General features: G+C 55.9%; 9 protein-coding genes across 9 annotated transcripts; 5 read left to right on the top strand and 4 right to left on the bottom strand.

Annotated features, from left to right (window-relative positions):
- Window positions 1-25: 25 nt before the first annotated feature.
- On the top strand, window positions 26-2331 carry WHR41_02498 (uncharacterized protein). Its single transcript, XM_069371104.1, has 3 exons — window positions 26-395; window positions 456-746; window positions 802-2331. Exons 1-3 carry the CDS (start codon window positions 323-325, stop codon window positions 2148-2150), a joined length of 1713 nt encoding a protein of 570 aa, XP_069231814.1. The 5' UTR covers window positions 26-322; the 3' UTR covers window positions 2151-2331.
- A 157-nt stretch (window positions 2332-2488) lies between these two features.
- WHR41_02497 (uncharacterized protein) lies at window positions 2489-3744 on the top strand. The gene is made up of 2 exons (XM_069371103.1): window positions 2489-2807; window positions 2884-3744. The coding sequence occupies exons 1-2, from the start codon at window positions 2578-2580 to the stop codon at window positions 3278-3280; spliced, it is 627 nt and encodes a 208-aa protein (XP_069231809.1). The 5' UTR covers window positions 2489-2577; the 3' UTR covers window positions 3281-3744.
- Window positions 3745-3749: 5 nt separating this feature from the next.
- WHR41_02496 (uncharacterized protein) lies at window positions 3750-4505 on the bottom strand (the record flags this gene model as incomplete). The annotated part of the gene is made up of 1 exon (XM_069371102.1): window positions 3750-4505. One exon carries the CDS (start codon window positions 4503-4505, stop codon window positions 3750-3752), a length of 756 nt encoding a protein of 251 aa, XP_069231810.1.
- A 1278-nt stretch (window positions 4506-5783) lies between these two features.
- WHR41_02495 (uncharacterized protein) lies at window positions 5784-7730 on the bottom strand (the record flags this gene model as incomplete). The annotated part of the gene is made up of 2 exons (XM_069371101.1): window positions 5784-6264; window positions 6320-7730. 2 exons carry the CDS (start codon window positions 7728-7730, stop codon window positions 5930-5932), a joined length of 1746 nt encoding a protein of 581 aa, XP_069231811.1. The 3' UTR covers window positions 5784-5929.
- A 2653-nt stretch (window positions 7731-10383) lies between these two features.
- On the top strand, window positions 10384-12454 carry WHR41_02494 (uncharacterized protein). Its single transcript, XM_069371100.1, has 4 exons — window positions 10384-11320; window positions 11373-11507; window positions 11559-12080; window positions 12134-12454. Exons 1-4 carry the CDS (start codon window positions 10889-10891, stop codon window positions 12278-12280), a joined length of 1236 nt encoding a protein of 411 aa, XP_069231812.1. The 5' UTR covers window positions 10384-10888; the 3' UTR covers window positions 12281-12454.
- A 646-nt stretch (window positions 12455-13100) lies between these two features.
- Window positions 13101-14750, top strand: WHR41_02493 (uncharacterized protein; the record flags this gene model as incomplete). Its single annotated transcript, XM_069371099.1, has 1 exon — window positions 13101-14750. One exon carries the CDS (start codon window positions 13101-13103, stop codon window positions 14748-14750), a length of 1650 nt encoding a protein of 549 aa, XP_069231805.1.
- Window positions 14751-14804: 54 nt separating this feature from the next.
- Window positions 14805-16304, bottom strand: FDH1 (S-(hydroxymethyl)glutathione dehydrogenase). The gene is made up of 3 exons (XM_069371098.1): window positions 15851-16304; window positions 15144-15781; window positions 14805-15085 (listed from the first exon to the last, which is right to left on the bottom strand). Exons 1-3 carry the CDS (start codon window positions 16141-16143, stop codon window positions 14871-14873), a joined length of 1146 nt encoding a protein of 381 aa, XP_069231806.1. The 5' UTR covers window positions 16144-16304; the 3' UTR covers window positions 14805-14870.
- A 38-nt stretch (window positions 16305-16342) lies between these two features.
- WHR41_02491 (uncharacterized protein) lies at window positions 16343-17385 on the top strand. The gene is made up of 2 exons (XM_069371097.1): window positions 16343-17016; window positions 17072-17385. Exons 1-2 carry the CDS (start codon window positions 16448-16450, stop codon window positions 17076-17078), a joined length of 576 nt encoding a protein of 191 aa, XP_069231807.1. The 5' UTR covers window positions 16343-16447; the 3' UTR covers window positions 17079-17385.
- On the bottom strand, window positions 17283-19589 carry WHR41_02490 (uncharacterized protein). The gene is made up of 2 exons (XM_069371096.1): window positions 17482-19589; window positions 17283-17421 (listed from the first exon to the last, which is right to left on the bottom strand). The coding sequence occupies exons 1-2, from the start codon at window positions 19239-19241 to the stop codon at window positions 17379-17381; spliced, it is 1803 nt and encodes a 600-aa protein (XP_069231808.1). The 5' UTR covers window positions 19242-19589; the 3' UTR covers window positions 17283-17378.
- Window positions 19590-19699: the final 110 nt, after the last annotated feature.

The raw sequence follows: 19699 nt of genomic DNA, 5'->3' as shown, positions 1-19699 counted from the left end.
CGCAGCGCACCACATTTGCCTTAGGTACCATGCGCACTTCACTTACATCCGCCGCCTTCCTTACCATCCATTGCTCTTCCGCCCGCTCGCCGCTCCTCCAATTGCCCGCGTGAAGACTGCTGCAGACCGCGCACGGCCGCGTCTCCATACGTCAGCCCGCATCTCATCTCTCGCCTTCCCCAGCCGCGAGCCGCCGCTTGTCCAGCACGCAGCACCATAGGGCACAATCTCCAGACTGCACACTCCGCCGTGACTCCAGTCAGCCCTCTTCCACCACACCCCCTCAAGTTCTCGCGCGCATCTTCAGCCGCGACCCGCAGCCATGTCGCAAGTCCTTCGCAGCGTAAAGAACGTCACCAAGGGCTACTCCTCGGTCCAGGTCAAGGTTCGCAATGGTATGCCAGCACAATCGCACCATCCCGCGCCGGAGTGCAGCAACTGACAGTGGCCTCCAGCTACCTCCAACGATCCGTGGGGCCCCACGGGCACCGACATGGCCGACATTGCCCGCATCACCTACAACAGCAGCACCGACTTCTACGAGGTCATGGACATGCTCGACAAGCGCCTCAACGACAAGGGCAAGAACTGGCGACACGTGCTCAAGAGTTTGAAAGTGCTGGACTACTGCTTGCACGAGGGCAGTGAGCTTGTCGTGACTTGGGCCCGGAAGAACGTATACATCATCAAGACATTGAGGGAGTTCATCTACCTCGACGAGGAAGGACGCGATGTCGGCGCGAGCAGTACGTCTGGGTTCCTCCACTGACCCATCAGCACTATCCAGCTAACAAATTACAGTTCGTCACTCCGCGAAAGAGCTCACGTCGCTCATCATGGATGAGGAACGCCTGCGCGCCGAGCGCGCAAACCGCGGCTCTTGGAAGTCGCGCGTCACCGGCCTCGAGGACATGGGTGCCATGGGTGGTTACCAGGGCGAGCCCTCGATTCCGCACAGGCAACGCGCACGCACCAATGACAATGATGACAACGATCTCGAGTACCGCCTAGCCCTAGAGGCCAGTAAGAATGAGGCCGACGAAGCCGCGAAGAGGAGACCGCAGCCCAACGCCGAGGACAACGATGATGACCTCGCCAAGGCAATCAAACTGAGCAAGGAGGAGGAAGAGCTGCGAAAGCGTGAGCAGGATGACCAAACCCAAGCCAACCTCCTTTTCGACGACACCCCTGCCCAGGCGGCCCAGCCAACTGGCTTCAACCAAGGCTATCAGCAACAGGCGGCTGTTGACTGGTTTGGCAACCCCGTTCAGCAACAGCAGCCCCAGCAGACTGGCTTTTTGAACAACGCATACAACCAGCCTACGGGTATGCAACCTCAACAGACTGGTTTCCAGAATGGATACGGTGGTGGGTTTGGGTACCAGCAGCCTCAGCAAACAGGATACGAGACTATGCAGCAACCTCAGTCTCAGTTTCTGCAGCCTCAGAATACGTACAATCCGTGGGCGCAGCAGATGAATGGCTTCGGTCAACAACAGCAACAGCAGCAGCCGATTCAGGAACAGCAGACTGCGACTCCAGCGGGCTCAAACAACCCTTGGGCAGCCCCCTCCCAGACACAGTCTCCGATCGCCGCTCAGCCAACAGGCAGCAACAACCCTTTCGCTACTCACCGTCCTCCCCAGTCGACCACTCCCAAGGCACCCACACTTTCGAGCCTGCAAGAACAACAAACTGCGAACCAGTTCAATGCACGCCCCAACCCAATCGCAAATTTCTCTCCTTCCCCTGCTCAGAAGCAGCAGCCCGCACCCCCACTCCAGCAACAAAATACCCAAGATCCCTACCAGTCACGCCTCAACGCTCTTCTCGCCAGCGGCGAAGGCCAAGACACCTTCGGCAACGTTGGCGACATGCGCATTCCCGCTCAGCACACCGCGCCCGGCACTTTCGTCAACTCAGCCGGCGCTGGGTCTATGGGACGTCTAGAAGCCTCGAAGACAGGCAACAACCCCTTCTTCAACCAGGGCGGACAGCAACCCCTGCAGGGTCAATTCACTGGCATGCCAGCCACACAGTTCCCTAACCAGACTGGTTTCGGCGCACCCCAGAACAACAACCCTTTCGGTGCTAGGCCTGGGCAGCAGGGTCAGCAACAGCAGGGCGGCGGAAGCTTGATCGACCTTTAGAGTTTTGGGAGACGTTAGCTTCGGAAAAGATGAGTAGATCATGAAAGATGATTTATACGGCTTTCAAAAGCAAGATCGATGTTTAACTTCTGGCGGGAGCATATGCTTGGTTGATGAGGATTCAGAGCTGTTTGAGGAATGGTAAATAGCGTGTCGAAATTGATACCCTTTCTGTCTTGCGCTTGAAGAGTTTCAGAGTATAGAGGTTGTTGATTCCTTAAGCCGTTTGCACGTGTGGGATCGTCATCTATGTGTTCCGTCATCGTCGTTGATCGCATTCCATGAGAGCCAGCTTCAGCCACAGCACCCCACATTCACATGAACGTCAACTTGCCTCAGCTGCCTAAAACCTCAGGATAACTCTCTCCTCTCCTACACCACCTACCCACAACGCGCTCTTCCCCAAGACCGGGCACCGCTTTCCAAGATGTCCTCCAAAGTCACCTCCGTCACCTCCACCGCCCACTTCCGCACAATCACATCCTCCTCAACCTACACCGTAGTCGACTTCTACGCGGACTGGTGCGGCCCGTGCAAAGTGATCTCGCCTGTCTTCGAGCAGCTCGCCGCCGCGGAAAGCAAGCCAGGCAAGCTCGCCTTCGCCAAAGTCAACGTGGACTCACAGCGCGAGATCGCCGGCAACTATGGCGTTTCCGCGTAAGCCCTCCCTCCCTCTCTTCCGCGCAAAGCGCAGCGCAAGCATCACAAAGCTAACCCGCCCTTGCAAACCCAGCATGCCCACCTTCCTGATCCTCAAAGGCACCCACGTCCAGCAGACGATCCGCGGCGCAAATCCGACCGCCCTGCGCACCGCCGTCCTCTCCGCCGCCGCCGACGCCGCCAAAGCCGGCGGCGCGTCCGGCGCCTTCTTCTCCGGCAAGGGCCAGACGCTCGGCTCCGCTTCGACGCCCTCTGCGTCGACGGGCTCGAGCATGCCCAACTTTGGCGGCGCGGTCAGCAGTCCCGCGGCGTATGGGCAGGGAACCGGGCTGCCGCAGACGGTGGTCAGATTTGTTGGACTGTATTTGCAGACGCTGTTTAGTGCGGAGCCGGCGGCGGCGGCAGAGCAGAGTGCGTTTAGACTGCAGAGGGGTGCGGGTGCTGGTGGGAGGGTGAGGACTGTGGGATGAGGTGGTTTGGGATACGGAAGATTGGAGATGCGGGTTTGATGGGCGTTTGATCATGATACCATAACTTTCTTGCGAGGGGGGGCAAACATTTTTTTGGCCGTGCTGGTGTACACAGACTCCAGCGGCTGATTACACTGCATTGCGATTTTTGGAGCTCAGAGCTCTTTAATGAGTTCAGACGAAGCATTTTCCTTCTCTTCGCAGGCCCATCATGATTCCTGGCCCTTTACTGCTGCTCAGGAAGAGCAACCTGGCCGTGCCTCTTGCGTAAAGTGCACCATCTGGTCCTGGCGAATACTCTGACAAAAGAGTCATCAAGGAGATCTTTGCAGCAGGATGCCCGTCCGCTCCCTGCCTTTGCGTAGACCTGAGCAACTTCGTCGTGCCCGCAATTATCACAGCCAGGTACAATCACTGCTCTACACGAACAGATAGATCCTAATCTAGATGATTCCCGGCCAAGACCCCCTCAGCTCTTCCACCTCCAACTACACCACTCATACGGCGCCATCTCATCCCAACTCGCATCCCCCGTCGTCTGCCCCTCCTCAACACACTCCAACCCCGCCTCCTCAAACTTCGCCCACAAATCCCTAATCACATCCAGATACGCATGTCGCAGCACGTACGCCAGCACGAACCGCGACGTCCTGCCCGGCGCCAGCCACGCCCGCACAGTCTGCAGCAGCAGGTCCGGGTGCTCCTCGTCGTACACCACGTCCGCGGCTAGGATGATGGGGAACTTGTGCGCGCCTGGCGTCAGGTCAGGTAGCTTTCCGGCACTAGGTGCGTGGAAGGATAGTGAAGAGGGCGAGATCCAGTCCAGCGAGCCGCAGTGAATTTTCGCGCCGGCGGCCGCGAGCGCGTGAGCGTTGGCGCCGACTGTCGCGGCGGTGCCGTGCACGATGTTGGGCAGGTCGGTTAGAATCGCGTCGCGCTTCCAGAGGATGGCGGCCGTGAGGCCTACGAGGGCGGTGCCGGCGCCGAGCTCGAGGATGGGGGAGCAAGGGGGTTTGCCGGGTTGTCGGGGTTGGCGATTTTGTGTGATCTTGAGGGCTTCGGAGACGTCGATTTTGTAGAGTTGGTTGGCGAGGATGAAGGATGCGCCCCAGGTCGCTAGTGCGAGGTTGTCTGATATGCTGTCTTTGGGCTCTAGGATGCTGATGCCGATTTGTTCGGTGTCGCTGATTGACACTTCTAGCGTCTGGCCGTGACGGTCGGTCATGGTTGTCGCTTTACAATGGTGTTTTATTGTTTATCCAGGGATTTAATTTGATTCTCTAGCTATTAGATCACCAATCATCTGAAATAATTTGTTCGAAAAATCCGGTGAAGCCCAGAAATAAAGTTTACTAGCGCCGTTCCGCGAGGCTATACTGATGTTGGAACGCACATGTCGCAGGCATCTCTTGGATGTCCAGAGGAGATCTATACAAACAATTGGAGTGTTCCAAGAAATTCTTTGGCCATAATGCAATTTCCAGTCCATTGCGGTGTAGTTGCACTACTTCCGCGTGATAGGCATGTACGACGACCTTTCCCCCTGCAACCTCATATAAAGAGGTGTCATAATTACTCCCTTCATCCTTGCGATATTACCTGTTTGATCAACAGCAGGGCATGCAGTCTTGACCTGGTTCTTGGGAAAGCGAACACCTGCAGGGTGCTGCACCACGGAGAATTTCCAACAGGCACGGCGATCACTGGATTACAACAGAACACACGTCCTGATCATAATCACGACAGTCAATGCATGCAACCTATACTTGAACCACTCGGTAGCTGGCTACCTCCTCAATCGACCTCACGAACTCTCGCAAATCTGCTCACCGCAAAACATAAAACACGAGACGGCCGCCTCGCCCGCTCCGATCCCCTTCCTCGCCCTGCTCTGCATCCACAAAGGAAGCACCGATCGCTAACAACCAAGGCCACCCGCTCACGCCACCATATCGAACGCCAGAACACCCCATCTCCCATCACACGAGCACCCTGCACCGCGCTTAACATCTCCGCCAGATCTCCTCGCTCGCTCCCCCACCCCTGCATCAGCCTCACGCACGGCCCTCACACCAACGCCAGGCTCACATCCTCCCGCCAGCCCACCGCCCGTGCTCCTCAATTAGGCAATCCCCACAGCGCGCTATCGACCGCCTGGCGTGTGCTTCTTCGGACGTCCGAAGCACCACTGCGGGCCTCAACGAAACGAAAGTATGTCTTTTGTTCTTCGTAGCGTGATGGAGAGTGGCGAAATAATGTGGGTTTGTGGGCTTTTTTCCTCGTGATCGAGAAGGCGAGAACGAGACTGAATTGCCCGGATGGGAATCTTTGTCATGGGATTGGATTGTTTCGATGTGGCATTATTCAGGTTTATTTATGGTGGGTTTTGCAAGTTGCCCCAAGATCGTCGTTTTGACGGATCGTCTGGATCGTCAAAATATGCATCGTTCGTTTTTTCGCGCCCAAAAAAAAAATGTCCGAGGTCAGCCAAAAAGTCTGGACCTTTTTGGATGCCTTTGACAGAAACAAATACGAAATCGTAGTAGAGAGGGAAAGGGAAAAGGATGGTGTGGGAAAGTACACCAGATGCTAGCCGCCCCGCCCAAAATGCATACGAAAAAGCTGAGAAGCTCGGATAAAACGCTGGAACTACAAGCCAGAATCGTGCTTCTTGTAGAAAGCGTTCTTCGCGTAGTTGTTCCAGTTCGTGCAGGTGCGCTGGTACTCCTCGGTGGGCGGGTAGGTGATCTTGTCGGGCATCTCGAGGAACTGCATGCCGAGGCCCTCGCTGATGTGCCACGCGATGTGGCAGTGGAGCAGCCAGGTGCCCGGGTTGTTGGAGGGGAAGGCGATGGCGAGCCAGCCGCCGCCGGGCAGAGTCGCAGTGTCGCGGCGCGGGGGAGTGTTCCAGTTCAGCACGGCGGTGCTGGGGTCGTAGACGCCGCGGCCTTGGCCGATGACGAAGTAGTCGTGGCCGTGGAGGTCTGGGAGTTTCCATTAGCATTGGTTTTGTGGCTGGTCGATTACGAGCTGACTTACGCATGGGGTGAGGGACTGGGGCCAGGCCCTGGACGGCTTGGATGAGCCAGTAGTTCCAGGCGCCCTCGTTGACGGTAGGGACGACGTTGAGCTTGTTAGGGTAGCTGGTGTTGCCGTCCATGAGGTAAGAGATGGTGGGGTTCTCCCACGCGACGTTGATGGAGCTGGTGTTGATGGCCCAGACGGTGAGGGTGTCACCGTTCTCATAGAGCTTAGCACGGGTGAAGTTGACGTTCATGGGCTTGTTCGCGAACGATCCGGTGGGGACGGGCTGCTTCCAGTACGGGGCGAGGTTGGTCGGCTCGGTGCAGACAGAGGGTTGGGTGTAGGAGTTGCTGGTCGGGGTCCCGGCGGTGATCGTGTCGTAGGACCAGATAGCGCGGGCGTTGTTCTTGTTGGCGCTCAAGCAGTCGGTTGCAACGTTGGCGCGGAACCAATAGTTGCCGGCCGTCTGGTTGGCGTTGATCACGACGTCGTAGCGCTGGCCAATCGCGATCAGGAGCCACTCGGTGTAGTACGGCTTGATCGGAATGAAATCAGAAGTCATGACCTGCATCATGTGGTTGTCGAGAGAAACGCGGATGTTGTTGTCGACAGAGATGTTGATCAGCCTCAGGCGGTACTTCTTGCCCTTCTTGATCGTGACCTTGTTGTAAGATCCGCCGCCCTTGGCGTTCTGGTTCGTTCCGTTGATGAGAATGTTGTCTCCAGAAGGCGGCGGGCCACGGTTCTGCAGGTTCTGCAATGTGATGGCATCGATCTGGAAGGCAGTCTGGTAGTACCAGTCGTTCAGCATGTAAGGTCCCAGATCGATGTCGTAGTTGGCGGAGGCGGGACCATCGAAGACCATCGGTCCAACGACTCCGTCGCCGTATTGAGACGAAAAGTGAGCGTGGTACCAAGAAGTTCCAAACTGAGTCGCTTGGAAGCGGTAGGTCTTGGAGTCGCCCGGAGCAAGCGGGCATTCCGTAATTCCGTTCACACCGTCAGAGCCAACGCTGTTGTGCTGACGAACACCGTGCCAGTGAATTGAGGTGCCGTTGTCCTGCATCTTGTTGTGCACGTTGACAACAACCTGATCGCCCCACTCGGCCCTGATGGTAGGGCCAGGATACTGGTTGTTGACCTTCAAGCAAAGCCTCTCGCCATTGCCATCAGGGTTGCACGTCGAGTTGGTGATCGTCAGGTCGTAGGTGACGGTTTTACCAGTAGTAGGGTACTTCAGATCGAAGTCGGTGGCAATGCTGAACCCATTCTTCCAGCACGCTCTGCTGAAAGGACCATTGGTGCAGGCGGAATCCTTGGTCTGACGTTCTTGAAGGGTGTGTTCAGGAACAGCAGGGACCACAGATGCGGATGCCAGCGAGGACAATGCCAGAAGGCATTGGCCTGCAAAGTGTGAAAACCTCATGATTGTGGTTGAGCAGAGACAAGATCGATCAAGTCCCCTACTAAGATTGAGACAAGACAAGAAGAAACGAACTGTTGCAGGGCGACAACGGACGGCCCACGCAAGGAGAGGTTTGGACAAGACGTTGGTGATCAGCCAACGTCCAGACGGCGAGGTTTTACATGATATATGGCTACGCCTGACGATTCACCGGCGTCCTAGCATCCGGTGGCCAAACGCTCGAACGGGCGAGACGTTGAGGCTAATGCGAGCCGTCTCCCAGAGTGGGTGCGCGAATGGGCAGCTTGTTCGATGAGCCGAGCGCTCTCAGCCTCAGCCAGTCGACGCCCCCGTAGGGAGGAGGGTTTGGGGTTTGGGTGTTTCGGTCAGGGCAAGGACCTAGCGTGCGATCGACGCCCGGATGCCATGTGCCTTGACCAGGGGTAAGCTATAGAAGCAAGCACCATAGTGGTCTCAAGGCTCCGTGCCGTGGCGCTATTGATTCTTGTCCGGGACAGCCTCCCCATCTCAGCCCCGGCGAGTTAGTCAAAGGCAGTCATGACGACAAGAAATGGCTTCCGCCACGCCAATGCAGCTGGACGACGCTGTCCATGCGGCCAGGCGGCTCGATGCAAGGATAGATGGCCTTATACGAGGCTGCGGCGAGCCGCTGTGTGGAATAGCAGGCCGCCGCCGCCGCGAGGAAGGCCGGCCGTCGGGCGCGAGCGCAGCACGATGTGGAGAGGGGCAGGCAGAGCGCAGTGGTTGCTCCACGCCTCGAATCAGGTCGCGGGAGGAGGTCAAGTCAGTGCTCGCTATTGCATGAGATCTTCGCTCGCGAGGGATCCTAGCGCCAAACTCACCCTCGCCAGCTGTGCTAAATTTGACAAATGCCGCCAGGCACCGGGGGGCGCGCGTGAGCCCTCCCAGATCTTGATACCACGTCGATCTCCTAGCCTGCGTCTGGCGCAACGGGCCTTTGTCTGGTGGGTAGATCGACCGGTGCAACGGGATCTCGCGTGAGCCGTGGTGTCGCCTTCCACGCCCTCGGAGCAACACGCGAAGCGGCTTCGGCCACCCCAGCGTGCGCCAGCCCAGCGTATCACAACGCACGCCCGTCATTTCTGTCACTGCGATGCCCTATGCTATGCAATGCCATGCACCACGTATGCACTGTACTATGCACCTATCCGTGCATGGTCCATAGGGCTGCTGACCGCCCAGCAAATATTACGCCCGGTCGCCTCGCCTGCTGCACATCACCAGACCGAGAGGATGGGTTGTCTGCGATCTAACAGGTATCATTAACGTTCAGGCCAAACCTACGCTGACGGTGCTTATGTACGCAGGCGGGAAGCCTATCCAAGGTTTTGATGGCGCAGGGGGTTCGCCAGTCGGAGCAAATGCTCGCTCGCCCTCGTCCACCGCCAAGGCCAAGCGATGCCCCTCGCTTGTTTGGCATACCAGCGGTTCCTGAATAGCAAACCTGGGTAACGTAGTACGCACGTGCGATACATGCTTTCCCACGCCTCAGGTGAGACCAGCAGGATCCTGTCTTTATTCAGCCTTGTGGTGATAGAGACACGAGGGTCGCTCGAGGGTCGCTCGGAAGTCTAGAACTGTCAGGCATCTTCCGTGGCCAATGGCTGCCACTCATCCTACACCTTGGCCTACGGTTTGCCTCTCGGATACTCGCCGCCCGAGTACATGGGCTCGCGGTGCAGGACACAGCCCTCTTTCGGGGCTCAGATCAATCTCTGCCTGCACCAAAAATCACTTCGAGTTGCTGTCTGGAGTGCTTCGCTCTCTCGGCGTGCTCTTCATCCGTCAGCCGCACCTGAGCTCGGAGTATGCCGGCAGCATGTCAGTCAAACACCTGCCTGTTTCGCGTGGTCAAGCCGACTTGTGCAGTCGTGAAGAAGCTGTGCCGTTTCTCGTTTACAACCACCAGCCGTGCCGTCGACGCGAAGCAGAAGGTCAAATTGATGAAACGGGCTCCCCGCAGTGAAGTCCGACTGACCACGCGATATGGCTGCGGCGGACTCGCACGGCACGCCTCGGCATGTCAGCCCAAATACGACCGGGCTCCCGTCGCGCTTGTGTAGCCGCGAAAGAGCCGCATGTGTTACACGCCCGAATGCACACGGCCATGATGGCCTGGTCGTGAAGACTCGCTCTCGCTTCTCCATGCGGCCTCGCACGCGTGACATGGCACTCCGCAGGCGAAGGATGCTTGTGGATCCAGTATTGCCTGGTCACAGGTACATGCAGATACGCTGCGGGGAATTTACTATATTGTTTACTACTGTACACCCTGGTCCGCTCGATGTGGCTTACATACGCGCTATTTTGATCTTCTCAGGGATGGGTCGAGCTCTCGTCTGCAATTGCCTCCTGCTCGCTCACGAAGCGAATGGCTGCCGCCTTGCAATACCTGATAGCCATGGCGGTCATCAGATGTGTAGCTCTGAAAGAACGTTTGATGATCCCATATCACAGCCGCAAGATCCCTCTCTTATTGGATGGCTTACATGGCGTGAATATCAGGAGAAGCTTCCCGGCTTGCCGCCGCCCTCGCGTCTATTCTTGACTGGATTTCTGCAAGGCGGGAAACGCCACCACCCTTGACTTCAATGACAGCCACATAGCCTTTTTCCAAGCTCTGCCAGCTGCATCAGGTGGTGACTCGAAGGATTCGCAGCCACGAAATATACTTCACCGGTTTTCTGAGAGACTATATTGGCTGGCATCAGGCGGCAAACCATCCCCGGGATGGCCCAACAACCTTCCCGCATGGTCTCTCTTGCACCTTAGGGCAGCGTGATGGTTTTACCGCTTCTAACAATGGCTTTTGATGCAGCACAAGGGCTGGAGTCTCGATCCCGCGTGTAGGCGAAGGCTCGGACACCGATAGCGTGCAGGCCCTCGCTTGTGTAGATTATTGTTGGGATACTTTGAGCGCCTTAATGACCAGCACATGGATCCGCCGATGAGCATTGGTAGCGAAGCATAAGAGCTATTCTGTTCCCTCCTAGCGGCCACACATCGCTTAGGGAGGCACAGCATCGCACCTTCGTTGACACTGACCTGCTTCGCCTAGACCGACAGAGCGAAATTATTGCATCTCGTTTGTGATCCCTTTCTGGCATTCCTCTGCTGCCATTCTGGTCTATATCAATATGCGTTCATTTATCCCCCCAGCAATCGCACTCCTCGCTTCGGCGAGCAGGTCTCGTGCACAAGAGCAACATGATGATGCGGATTACGACAACCCTTGCAAATCGTTCGGTATCGATTTCCAAGACAAGGGAAAATACTTTCAGAACATCTCATCCTCAGACCCCTTTACATTCGTCTCGACATTCGAGGGATGCAAGAAAGACTTCGCCAACAACATTCTGGTCGACCCCAATGGAGACGAATACCTGTGCAGCGACACTGCATTGACACCCGACGATGTGTACCAGATGGCGACTTGCCCTCTTGAGAAGAACCAACTTTGGACCGGACCGTGGTCGGTTATCATCATTTCTAATAATGGAGATGAAGGCGAGCCGATCGCGTACATGCGAGACTTCTCCCTCTCTGTTGGCATCCCCGTTACCACCACTGTAAGAACACCACGTTTTCTGCCTCCTAGTTGCAAAAATGCTAACGGATCAGGTCACCCCCACCGTCACGATCACTGCTACGATAACTCCCACAACAAACGTCACGTCGACTCAGGTCGAAACCGACTTTTCCACGCAGACGAAGTTCATAACTTCCCCTGCCTACACGAAATCGCGGACCGTCACAGTACGTAATTCCCTTCCCCCACGAACGCGCTATGATCTAACAAAGGTCCAGATAACGCCCAAGCGCACAACAACAACCAAGACAAAGACCCTGGGCACCGTCACCAAGAAACGCTTTAAGGTCGAGCCCACCATCGTCACCAAAACCAAGACCAAGACCTGCAGCGTCCCCCGCCGCCAGCGCACCCGCGACCCCTGGTGCACAATCCAGCCGACACTCGTGACCGCCGCAGCGCTCTCCGAAGGCCCGCACGCCGTCCCGACCACCACGCCCAAGCCCCGCGGCCGCCGCGACGCCTTCCGACGCGTCTCCAACGACCGCGCGGAGCGCCTCGCCGAGCGCGCCGCTCGCCTGGCGGAGGAAGACGACGAGCTCGAGAAGCGCGGCCTCGACAGCGAGATCGCGACCGTCTTCGAGACGAACACCGACCTGTTCGGCAAGTCCACGGTCAACACCACGCTCAGCAGCACGGTGACGCTCGTCAACGTCGTGCCGTCGACGACCACGGTCGTCCAGACGACCACGAGCACGGTGTACAAGGGTATCACGAGGACGATCGCGACGGTCACTTTGGTGAGTTTCCCCAGTCGTTGTTCTGTTTTGCACATGCTGATTGAATGCCTTAGCCGACGCCCACGAAGACCAGGACGAGGTACACTTGGGCCCGCACCACCAAGACGATCACTCTGCGCCCGACCGTCACGAAGACGACGAAGTGGGCGCCGGCGTCGAGCACCGCTATTTGCAGGGCTAAGGGTGGTAAGCTGGTGTAGAGACGTTGGTCGAGTGGAGGATCTAGTGAAAGCAGTGGTCGAGCTTTGCTTCCCTTTTCGTAATTTCCGGTACATACATTTCTTTTATGATGAGGTCTGTTGGACTCAGCACAACGGATCTGGTACGTAGAGTGGGATCTTGACGTAGGATAATGGAAATCTAGAGTCTTGTCATCTTTTTGTCTCTCAAGTTTGTGGTGTGAGACAGCGACGTTTCTTCCATGTTGACAGCCAAGTACTAGGCTGAAGGATATCTTCACTATTGGAGAATGTAGCCGTTCCTTCACATTGTTGATCATGTGTGATGCAAGTGCCTACATTGAGTACACCAGTAGTCTTACTAGCATCCCCAACCCTAACCCTAAGCAAGTTCATGTCAGCTCGCTTGCTGAAGCGCCGTCGGGCTTCGCAATATGTACGCGACTTTTATGGAGACGACGTGTTGCTGGTCAGCATGATGTCGCTACTCTGTAGCATCCGCTGCTTCAATGGATGCCCAAGGAAATTCCAAGCGAAGACGAGTCGTTACATCGAAGCCAACTAGGAATGGCTGCCGCACGTGTCGGTATCGCATCCCTTGTTCGCTTCCCGGTCGTTCTTAGAAACCAAATTTGGCTGACACATTCACAGAACGAGACGCGTCAAATGCGATGAAACTCGCCCTGCATGTATCAAATGTACATCCGCCGGCCGACAATGCGAAGGCTACCCCGTCATAGCTGCCAGCCGGGCTGCAACCTCTCGTCGACTTCTACCCGCCACAGAGTCAAGGAGCCCTTCTAAAGCGAGTGAAAATGCTTCCTCATCCCCGGAGACGACCATGTCGATACTTCCAAGACTTGCCTCAACATCACCTCAGACTCCCGGACCTACAACTCCACCGACGAATCTCCATTTCTCAACGACAGCCCTCGAGCGCAGCGTCTTCGACTTCTTCCGCATCCGCATGGCCGATCCAATCGACATCATGTCTCCCGCAAAAGGCTGGGTCCAACAGGCCCTCCAGCTCAGCCTCGTCTCCAAAGCTGTCTTCCACGGCATAGCCGCTCTCAGCAGCGCCAACCTCGCAATCGCCAGCGTCAGCCACGCCGCTTTTACAGGACTCACTCGGCCGGAAATGCACAACGAGGCATTGATTCAGTATAGCAAAGCGATCGCCGCGTTACACGTGCAGATTAGGCGTGTTCTCGAGGATCAGGCACCTGTGGAGCCAGTGCTGCTGGCGTGCATTCTGCTCATGTGTTTTGAGCTACATGCTGAGAATAGCAGCATGGCTTTGCGGCATCTCTTGCTGGGTCGTAGGATTGCCTACAAGCATTTGAATGCGAGGGCAAGGTCCCTTGCTTCGCCAGTGCAGAGGTCAAATGCTCTGGAGCAGCTAGCAAATGCCTTTGATAAATTGAGCTTCGGGTCTACACTGGCTGAGAATGAGAGCATCGTCGAAACGACGCCTGATAGCAGGGAACAGATATCAGAGGTCACACTACATGCACCTTCAAATCCATTGGTGAACGCTTGGGCACAGCTCGACCGCCTAATTGACGCAAGCACGCAGCTCAGACGTGAACTATACAGGCTTGCCGATCGAGAGGTGGTCGCTTCCTATGGCGATTCCCTTGACAAAGAGACTCGCTACTGCTTGGCGACCTGTACGAGCAGAGTCGTCAAAGCTGGTAGCACGGTCTTGACTGGCATCAGAAACCTTCTCAAAGCACACGATCAGTGGAAAACAGCATTCGCCAGGCACTTCGCGAGCCCTGACCCGCAGACCACACGTGCATTCCAGCTCCTACAAGTCCGCCATTGGACATCACTCTTCACCCTAGCAACATGTAGGGAGACACACGAGACGACCACAGACCAGTTCGAGCCCGATTTCTCTCGAACAGTAGACCTCGCCCAGCGCTACCTCGCGCCCTGGACCGCGCCATTCCGCCCCGTAAAGCCACGATCCATGTACGGCAACGGCCAGGACGACAGGTTCTGCCTCGAGGATGGCATCCTCCCTGCCTTGTACCTGATTGCACTCAAAAGCCGCACGTCGTCCACTCGCCACCGGGCAGTCGAGATCATGGCGGACGCGAACCGGCGCGAGGGCATCGGGTCTAGCACCATTACGGCACAGATCGCCGGGAACATTGTGAGGATAGAGGAGGACCGCGCGCGAGCTCTTACCGGGAGCTCGTGTGGCGATTTGGATTGCGGACAGGTGCCGGAGGCGACTCGACTTGCGGATATCACGCGTGCGGCTGGAGACGATTTGAATCGTCCGGTTTGCAGGCTGGTGTGTGCGAGGTATCTGCATGAGTCTGATGGTGGGATTGAGGTTGTTGAGTATTTGAGTAAGGGGCCCTGCTACCCTTATACCAAGTGTGCTGGGCATTGCTTGACTGGGTTTAATTTTGAGAAGAGCAAGGGTGAGGTGAGATACGCTTTGCCTGGGTTGATGAGGCTAGGAGACACAGGGTAAAGAAGCCGGGCATTTGGCATAGGCGTATCGATGCGTCCCCGCAATGGAGAACGATTCCTTGATATGCAGATGTCATGAACATTGACTCTACTATCGATCTAGCCTGCCTGGCACATCCGATTACTCCATGTCCACCACGCATCGGATGCAGTCACCCGATGCCATCGTGCGGAAACCGTCGTTGACCCCGTCCAGCGGCTTGCGGTGGGTGATGAACTCATCGATTTTCAATTTCCCGTCCATGTAGTCCTGAATCAATCCACCCATCTGCGAACGACCCTTGACACCGCCGAAAGCGCAGCCTTTCCAAACCCGGCCCGTGACCAATTGGAAGGCTGTCGAATTGTGAGCGAGGACCCATCTGACAACCTGCTTTTCGGGGGAGATACTCACGTCGTGTCTGAATTTCTTGCCCAGCAGCTGCAACACCAATAATGATACTCTGTCCCCAACCCTTATGAGCAGCTTCAAGCGCCACCCTCATAACAGTGACATTGCCCGTGCAATCGAACGTGTAATCGTACCCACCGTCCGTCATCTCGACGAGCTTGTCAGTGAGACTCATGCCCTTGACAGAATACGGATTGAGGAAGTCGGTCGCGCCAAACCGCTCGGCCCACGCTTTCTTGGAATCGTTGAGATCCACGACCGTGATCCTCTTCGCCCCGTTCCGCACGGCGCCCTGCACCACGCTCAGCCCAACGCACCCGGCGCCGAAGACAGCCACGCTGGAGCCTTCCTCGACGCCTGCGGTTACTACCGAAGCACCGTAGCCGGTCGTGATTCCGCACCCAAGCAAGCAGACGCGGTCGAGAGGGGCGTTAGGATCAACCGTTACTACGGAGACGTCTGCGACGACGGTGTACTGCGACAAGGTGCTGCAACCCATAAAATGCAGCAGGTCCTTGCCGCGGCAGGAGAAACGAGACGTGCCATCGGGCATCACGCCTTTGCCTTGCGTGGTACGGATTTTGCCGCAGAGGTTTGTTTTGCCCGATTTGCAGAGCTTGCATTCTTTGCATTCAGGGTTGCTGGGAACTCGTCAGCATTGAGGGACATGTATTCAGCGAGGACTTGAGAAGGAATCAGGGTGAACTGACTATAGGGCCACAACGGCATCGCCAGGCTTGACGTTCGTGACGTCGGTTCCGATACTCTCAACGATACCAGCTCCCTCGTGACCGAGGACCACGGGAAAAGCACCTTCTGGATCTTTCCCACTGAGAGTGTACGCATCTGTGTGACACAGGCCGTTGTAAAGAATGCGTATCCGAACCTCATGAGCTCTTGGAGGTGCGACCTGGATGTCCTCAATACTAAGGTCTTCGCCCGCCGCCCAGGCGACGGCGGCTTTGCAAGTGATAGTCTTGCCCTGGGTCAATGTTGAGTCCATCTTTGTGTCTGAGATGTTTCTCAGGAAGGCCACTTGATTTTTAATAAGGTGTCTTTGAAAATTGTTGGTTTTCGCGAAGGAATTCCAGAACAGGTTACGGATGCCGGCGGCATTTGCAATCGGAGGAATATTATCGCAGATGAGGGGTTTGCAGGGTTGTTGCAAACCCCGCCAAGTACATAAGGAATCACGGATGATTGAATGCCCTGTAGGTGCTCGCTTTCATTCGTCTCACTTACTGTCTCTTGCTCGTTACGCAGACTCCCAGGATCGAAGCCCGATCGCTCACGAATCCCAAACAACCATGGCGTCTCCGCAGCTGCACCCGACGCTCGACAGCGGAATCAAGCAGCAATCAGACAGCGGCACCGGCGGCACGCTTCGCTGCAAGTGCAGTTCGCAGCCGGTGGAAGTGACGCTCGAGTCGAACGTCGCCTTCAACCACGCGTGCGGATGTTCGAAGTGCTGGAAGCCGAAAGGGGCAATCTTTTCCATCGTCGGCGTCGTGCCGCGCGAGAAGCTCCGCGTCGCCGCCAACGGCTCCAAGCTGAGCGTCGTCGACTCCACAGCCGCCATCCAGCGATACGCGTGCAAGAGCTGCGGCGTGCACATGTTCGGCCGTATTGAGGCGGACCATGCTTTCAAGGGCCTCGACTTCGTTCACACTGAGCTTGGGACGAAGCAGGACTGGCAGAAGCCGCAGTTTGCCGCGTTCGTGAGCAGTATCATTGAGCAAGGGTTTGACCCGCAAAAGATGGGTGGAGTTAGGTCCCGATTCCAAGAGCTGGGGCTCCCGAGCTATGACTGTCTGAGCCCGGATTTGATGGACATGATTGCGGCACACGTTGCGAAGAAGCAGGGTGTGCAAAGCAAGTAAGTGTATAGCAGGCCCTGTTCATGAAGGAGCGTCAAGCTGACAATAAATAAGGCTCTGAAGCCATCAAGGTGGCCATCGGCTTTCGGTCAATGGATGTCTTCCAGGATTCAAATGATGTAACTCTCGATTAATGATATCGAGAAGCATTCATATTCAGAAATTGGATGAGCTAGATGCAAACCATAAAACGATGTGCCGCGTCTCTTTTGCAAGTCTCACAAGGTGGTCTTACGCGATTGCAATGCTTCACCCAACGTAGGAATCTCGCACAGACTGTTCATTGGTCTATAATGTATTGGTGTAATTTTTGAAGTAACATAGTCCTACAAATGTCCTGTATCCCGTTGACTGTATCTGCCTATGAAGGTTTCGGTCTAAGTAAAGGATGTGCCTCAGTGTTCCTGTGCCAACGGTTAGCATGACAATTTCCTCAGTTTCAACACGCAACAATAAACACTTACAGGACATAGTCATCGAGACTAATGACGTCCGGTTCCGAGAAGATCAGGTAGAAATATTTCAGTGTCTCTGCCGTCCAGAAACTCTCCATGCTGTCGAACAGCTCCGGTTCTTTTGCTGCGACGTTTTTCAAGCTCGCGAAAGCAATATCCGTCTTCGCTGCCGCAGTGATAGAAGTAAACATCTTCCACGCGCGGTCTTGGAGCGTCTTATCGCCCGTGACACGGTACAACACAAAGACGGACTCGATCGCTTCCGGACGAAGGAGGTAGCGCGAATCGTCAATGGATATGAAGCCAGGCGGGATTCCCCTTGCCTGGATGACGGTCTGGGCGCGCTCAGCGAGATTTTCTACGTCGCCCTTCGAGTTGTCGTGAGAAAGGATCGCCTTGTACCAGCGCTCCTCGCTCCAAGAACAGTCATCTTCGCCGGCCTCGGTGGACGACACGTCCATTCCGCAAGTTGCAGGCGTGAACACCTCGGGTCCAATGCCGGTGGGCATACTCTCGTACGACCAAAGGCATCCTTCGACGAGCTGGCGGGCAACCTCAAGCTCTTCTGGCTGAGAGAAGATACGAGATGCGAGAGCAACCATTCCTCCAGCGAAACAAGTCAGGTGTTGCCCTGAAGCAATGCTCTGGCGCCTCTTTCCGGAGCGGCCGTAAAGGGTTCCCGGGACTAGAATGTCCTTGTTGCCCGGGTTCAGAACACGGAAGAAGAGGTTCTTTTGCGCGCTGGCAAAAGCGGTAGTATACATGTTGCGGTACTGTTCCGTCTGTCCACCGAGCATTAGGTGCTGCTTCGGCAGGTACTCGTAGACGGAGTCAGCCATCCCGCCCAGCGTGAATGTCGCGTCCCAGTGAAAGTCCTTATCTTTCGCACCAATCCAGACTGGCCAGAGACCTGGAACCCTTGTCTCATTTTGAGTCTGCTCAAAGACGTCCGTGATGCGAGCAATAGCGTCGTACCATTTCGGATCACCGGTGAGCTGTGTCAACCGAGTGAACTCCATGCTTAAGGATCCCAACTCTGCGACCAAGCAGCGTATTTCCGCTTGCTGGTCCTCCTGCATTGCCTTCTTTCGCCAATTCCATCTCGTTACTGGCATTCTGTTCGGCGTGTCGAACGCTGCATACAAGAAATCTCCGAGCTCTGCCGCCTTGTCCAGCAAGACGGGATACTGGTGATCACTGACATCGTACGCACTCAGCAATCCGCCCAGATAGCGAATGGTGGTCTCGAAGACGTTGATCTTGTCCAGTGGTGTCGACACGAAATGCACTCCCTTCAGACTATGCACGGCAAGCTCAAACTCCTTCGTGAGACCCATGATCCAAAGAGTGTCCAGTGAGTCCACCAGCGTCGCTCCCCATCCTCCAAAGGTGTTCTTGGGCGCACCGGACAAAGGAGCGACTTCATCCTGCATCCATGCCCCAGTCTTATAACCCTCCCATGAGTGCAAAAAAGCTTCCTTCACTGCATCCAAGCGCAACTGCCTAACGATCTTTTCATCTCCTGTCTCTTTCTCAAATGTATGCTGCACCTTAGGAATGTCGGCCGAAGGTCCCGTAGGAAGCTGGGTAAAGCTGGAGACCGGGTGCTGAATTGGGAGATCTCTCCATTTGAATGCTGGTCGAAGAAAATGCGGTTCGAATAGGCGATCTACGTCTGAATCCGGCGATAAGTAGAACCTGAGATAGAGAGAAAGTGAAGCGAAGAAAACAACGCAAAAGAGAACCCAGCGACGAAGAAACGGTGACATGCTGGATCCGGGAACAGAGGTGAATCAAGTGCTAGGAATGAGCGGCAAGGTGCATGGCCAGGACGAAAATGGCCTTCGTCAAGGGGAAGACTAGTAAAGTGAGGGAAGAAATGTAATACTCTACCACAATGATGTACCCACAAGGGTGCTGCAACCATATCGAAGGATGCACATCATGCTTTGCACAGACTGTAGCAGACCCTGGGGTGACCCGTAATCGTGCGTGAATACGCCCGAAAAGGAGGCGTGACGCGTTGGGGGCCGATCACCACCCGCATTTCGCAAATCATCTTCAGCAGAGCAATGGGGCGACTGCCAGTACAAAGCAACGTTATGAATATTCTTGAACCAAAGGATGACTTTGCTGATGAGAGACTAGTCGCGTAGCATTCAACGTGTAGGACGTGGGATATTTCTCGCTTGCGACTTGACTCGGGGAGCCGCCCACACAAGCGAAG

The sequence above is a fragment of the Cladosporium halotolerans genome, assembly GCF_011745625.1.
Source record: "Cladosporium halotolerans strain TM138-S3 chromosome Unknown Sca6, whole genome shotgun sequence".
In the NCBI taxonomy this organism is placed as follows: domain Eukaryota; kingdom Fungi; phylum Ascomycota; class Dothideomycetes; order Cladosporiales; family Cladosporiaceae; genus Cladosporium; species Cladosporium halotolerans.
The sequence above is the reverse complement of the archived record's forward strand: the minus strand, read 5'-3'. Positions and strand labels throughout refer to the sequence as shown.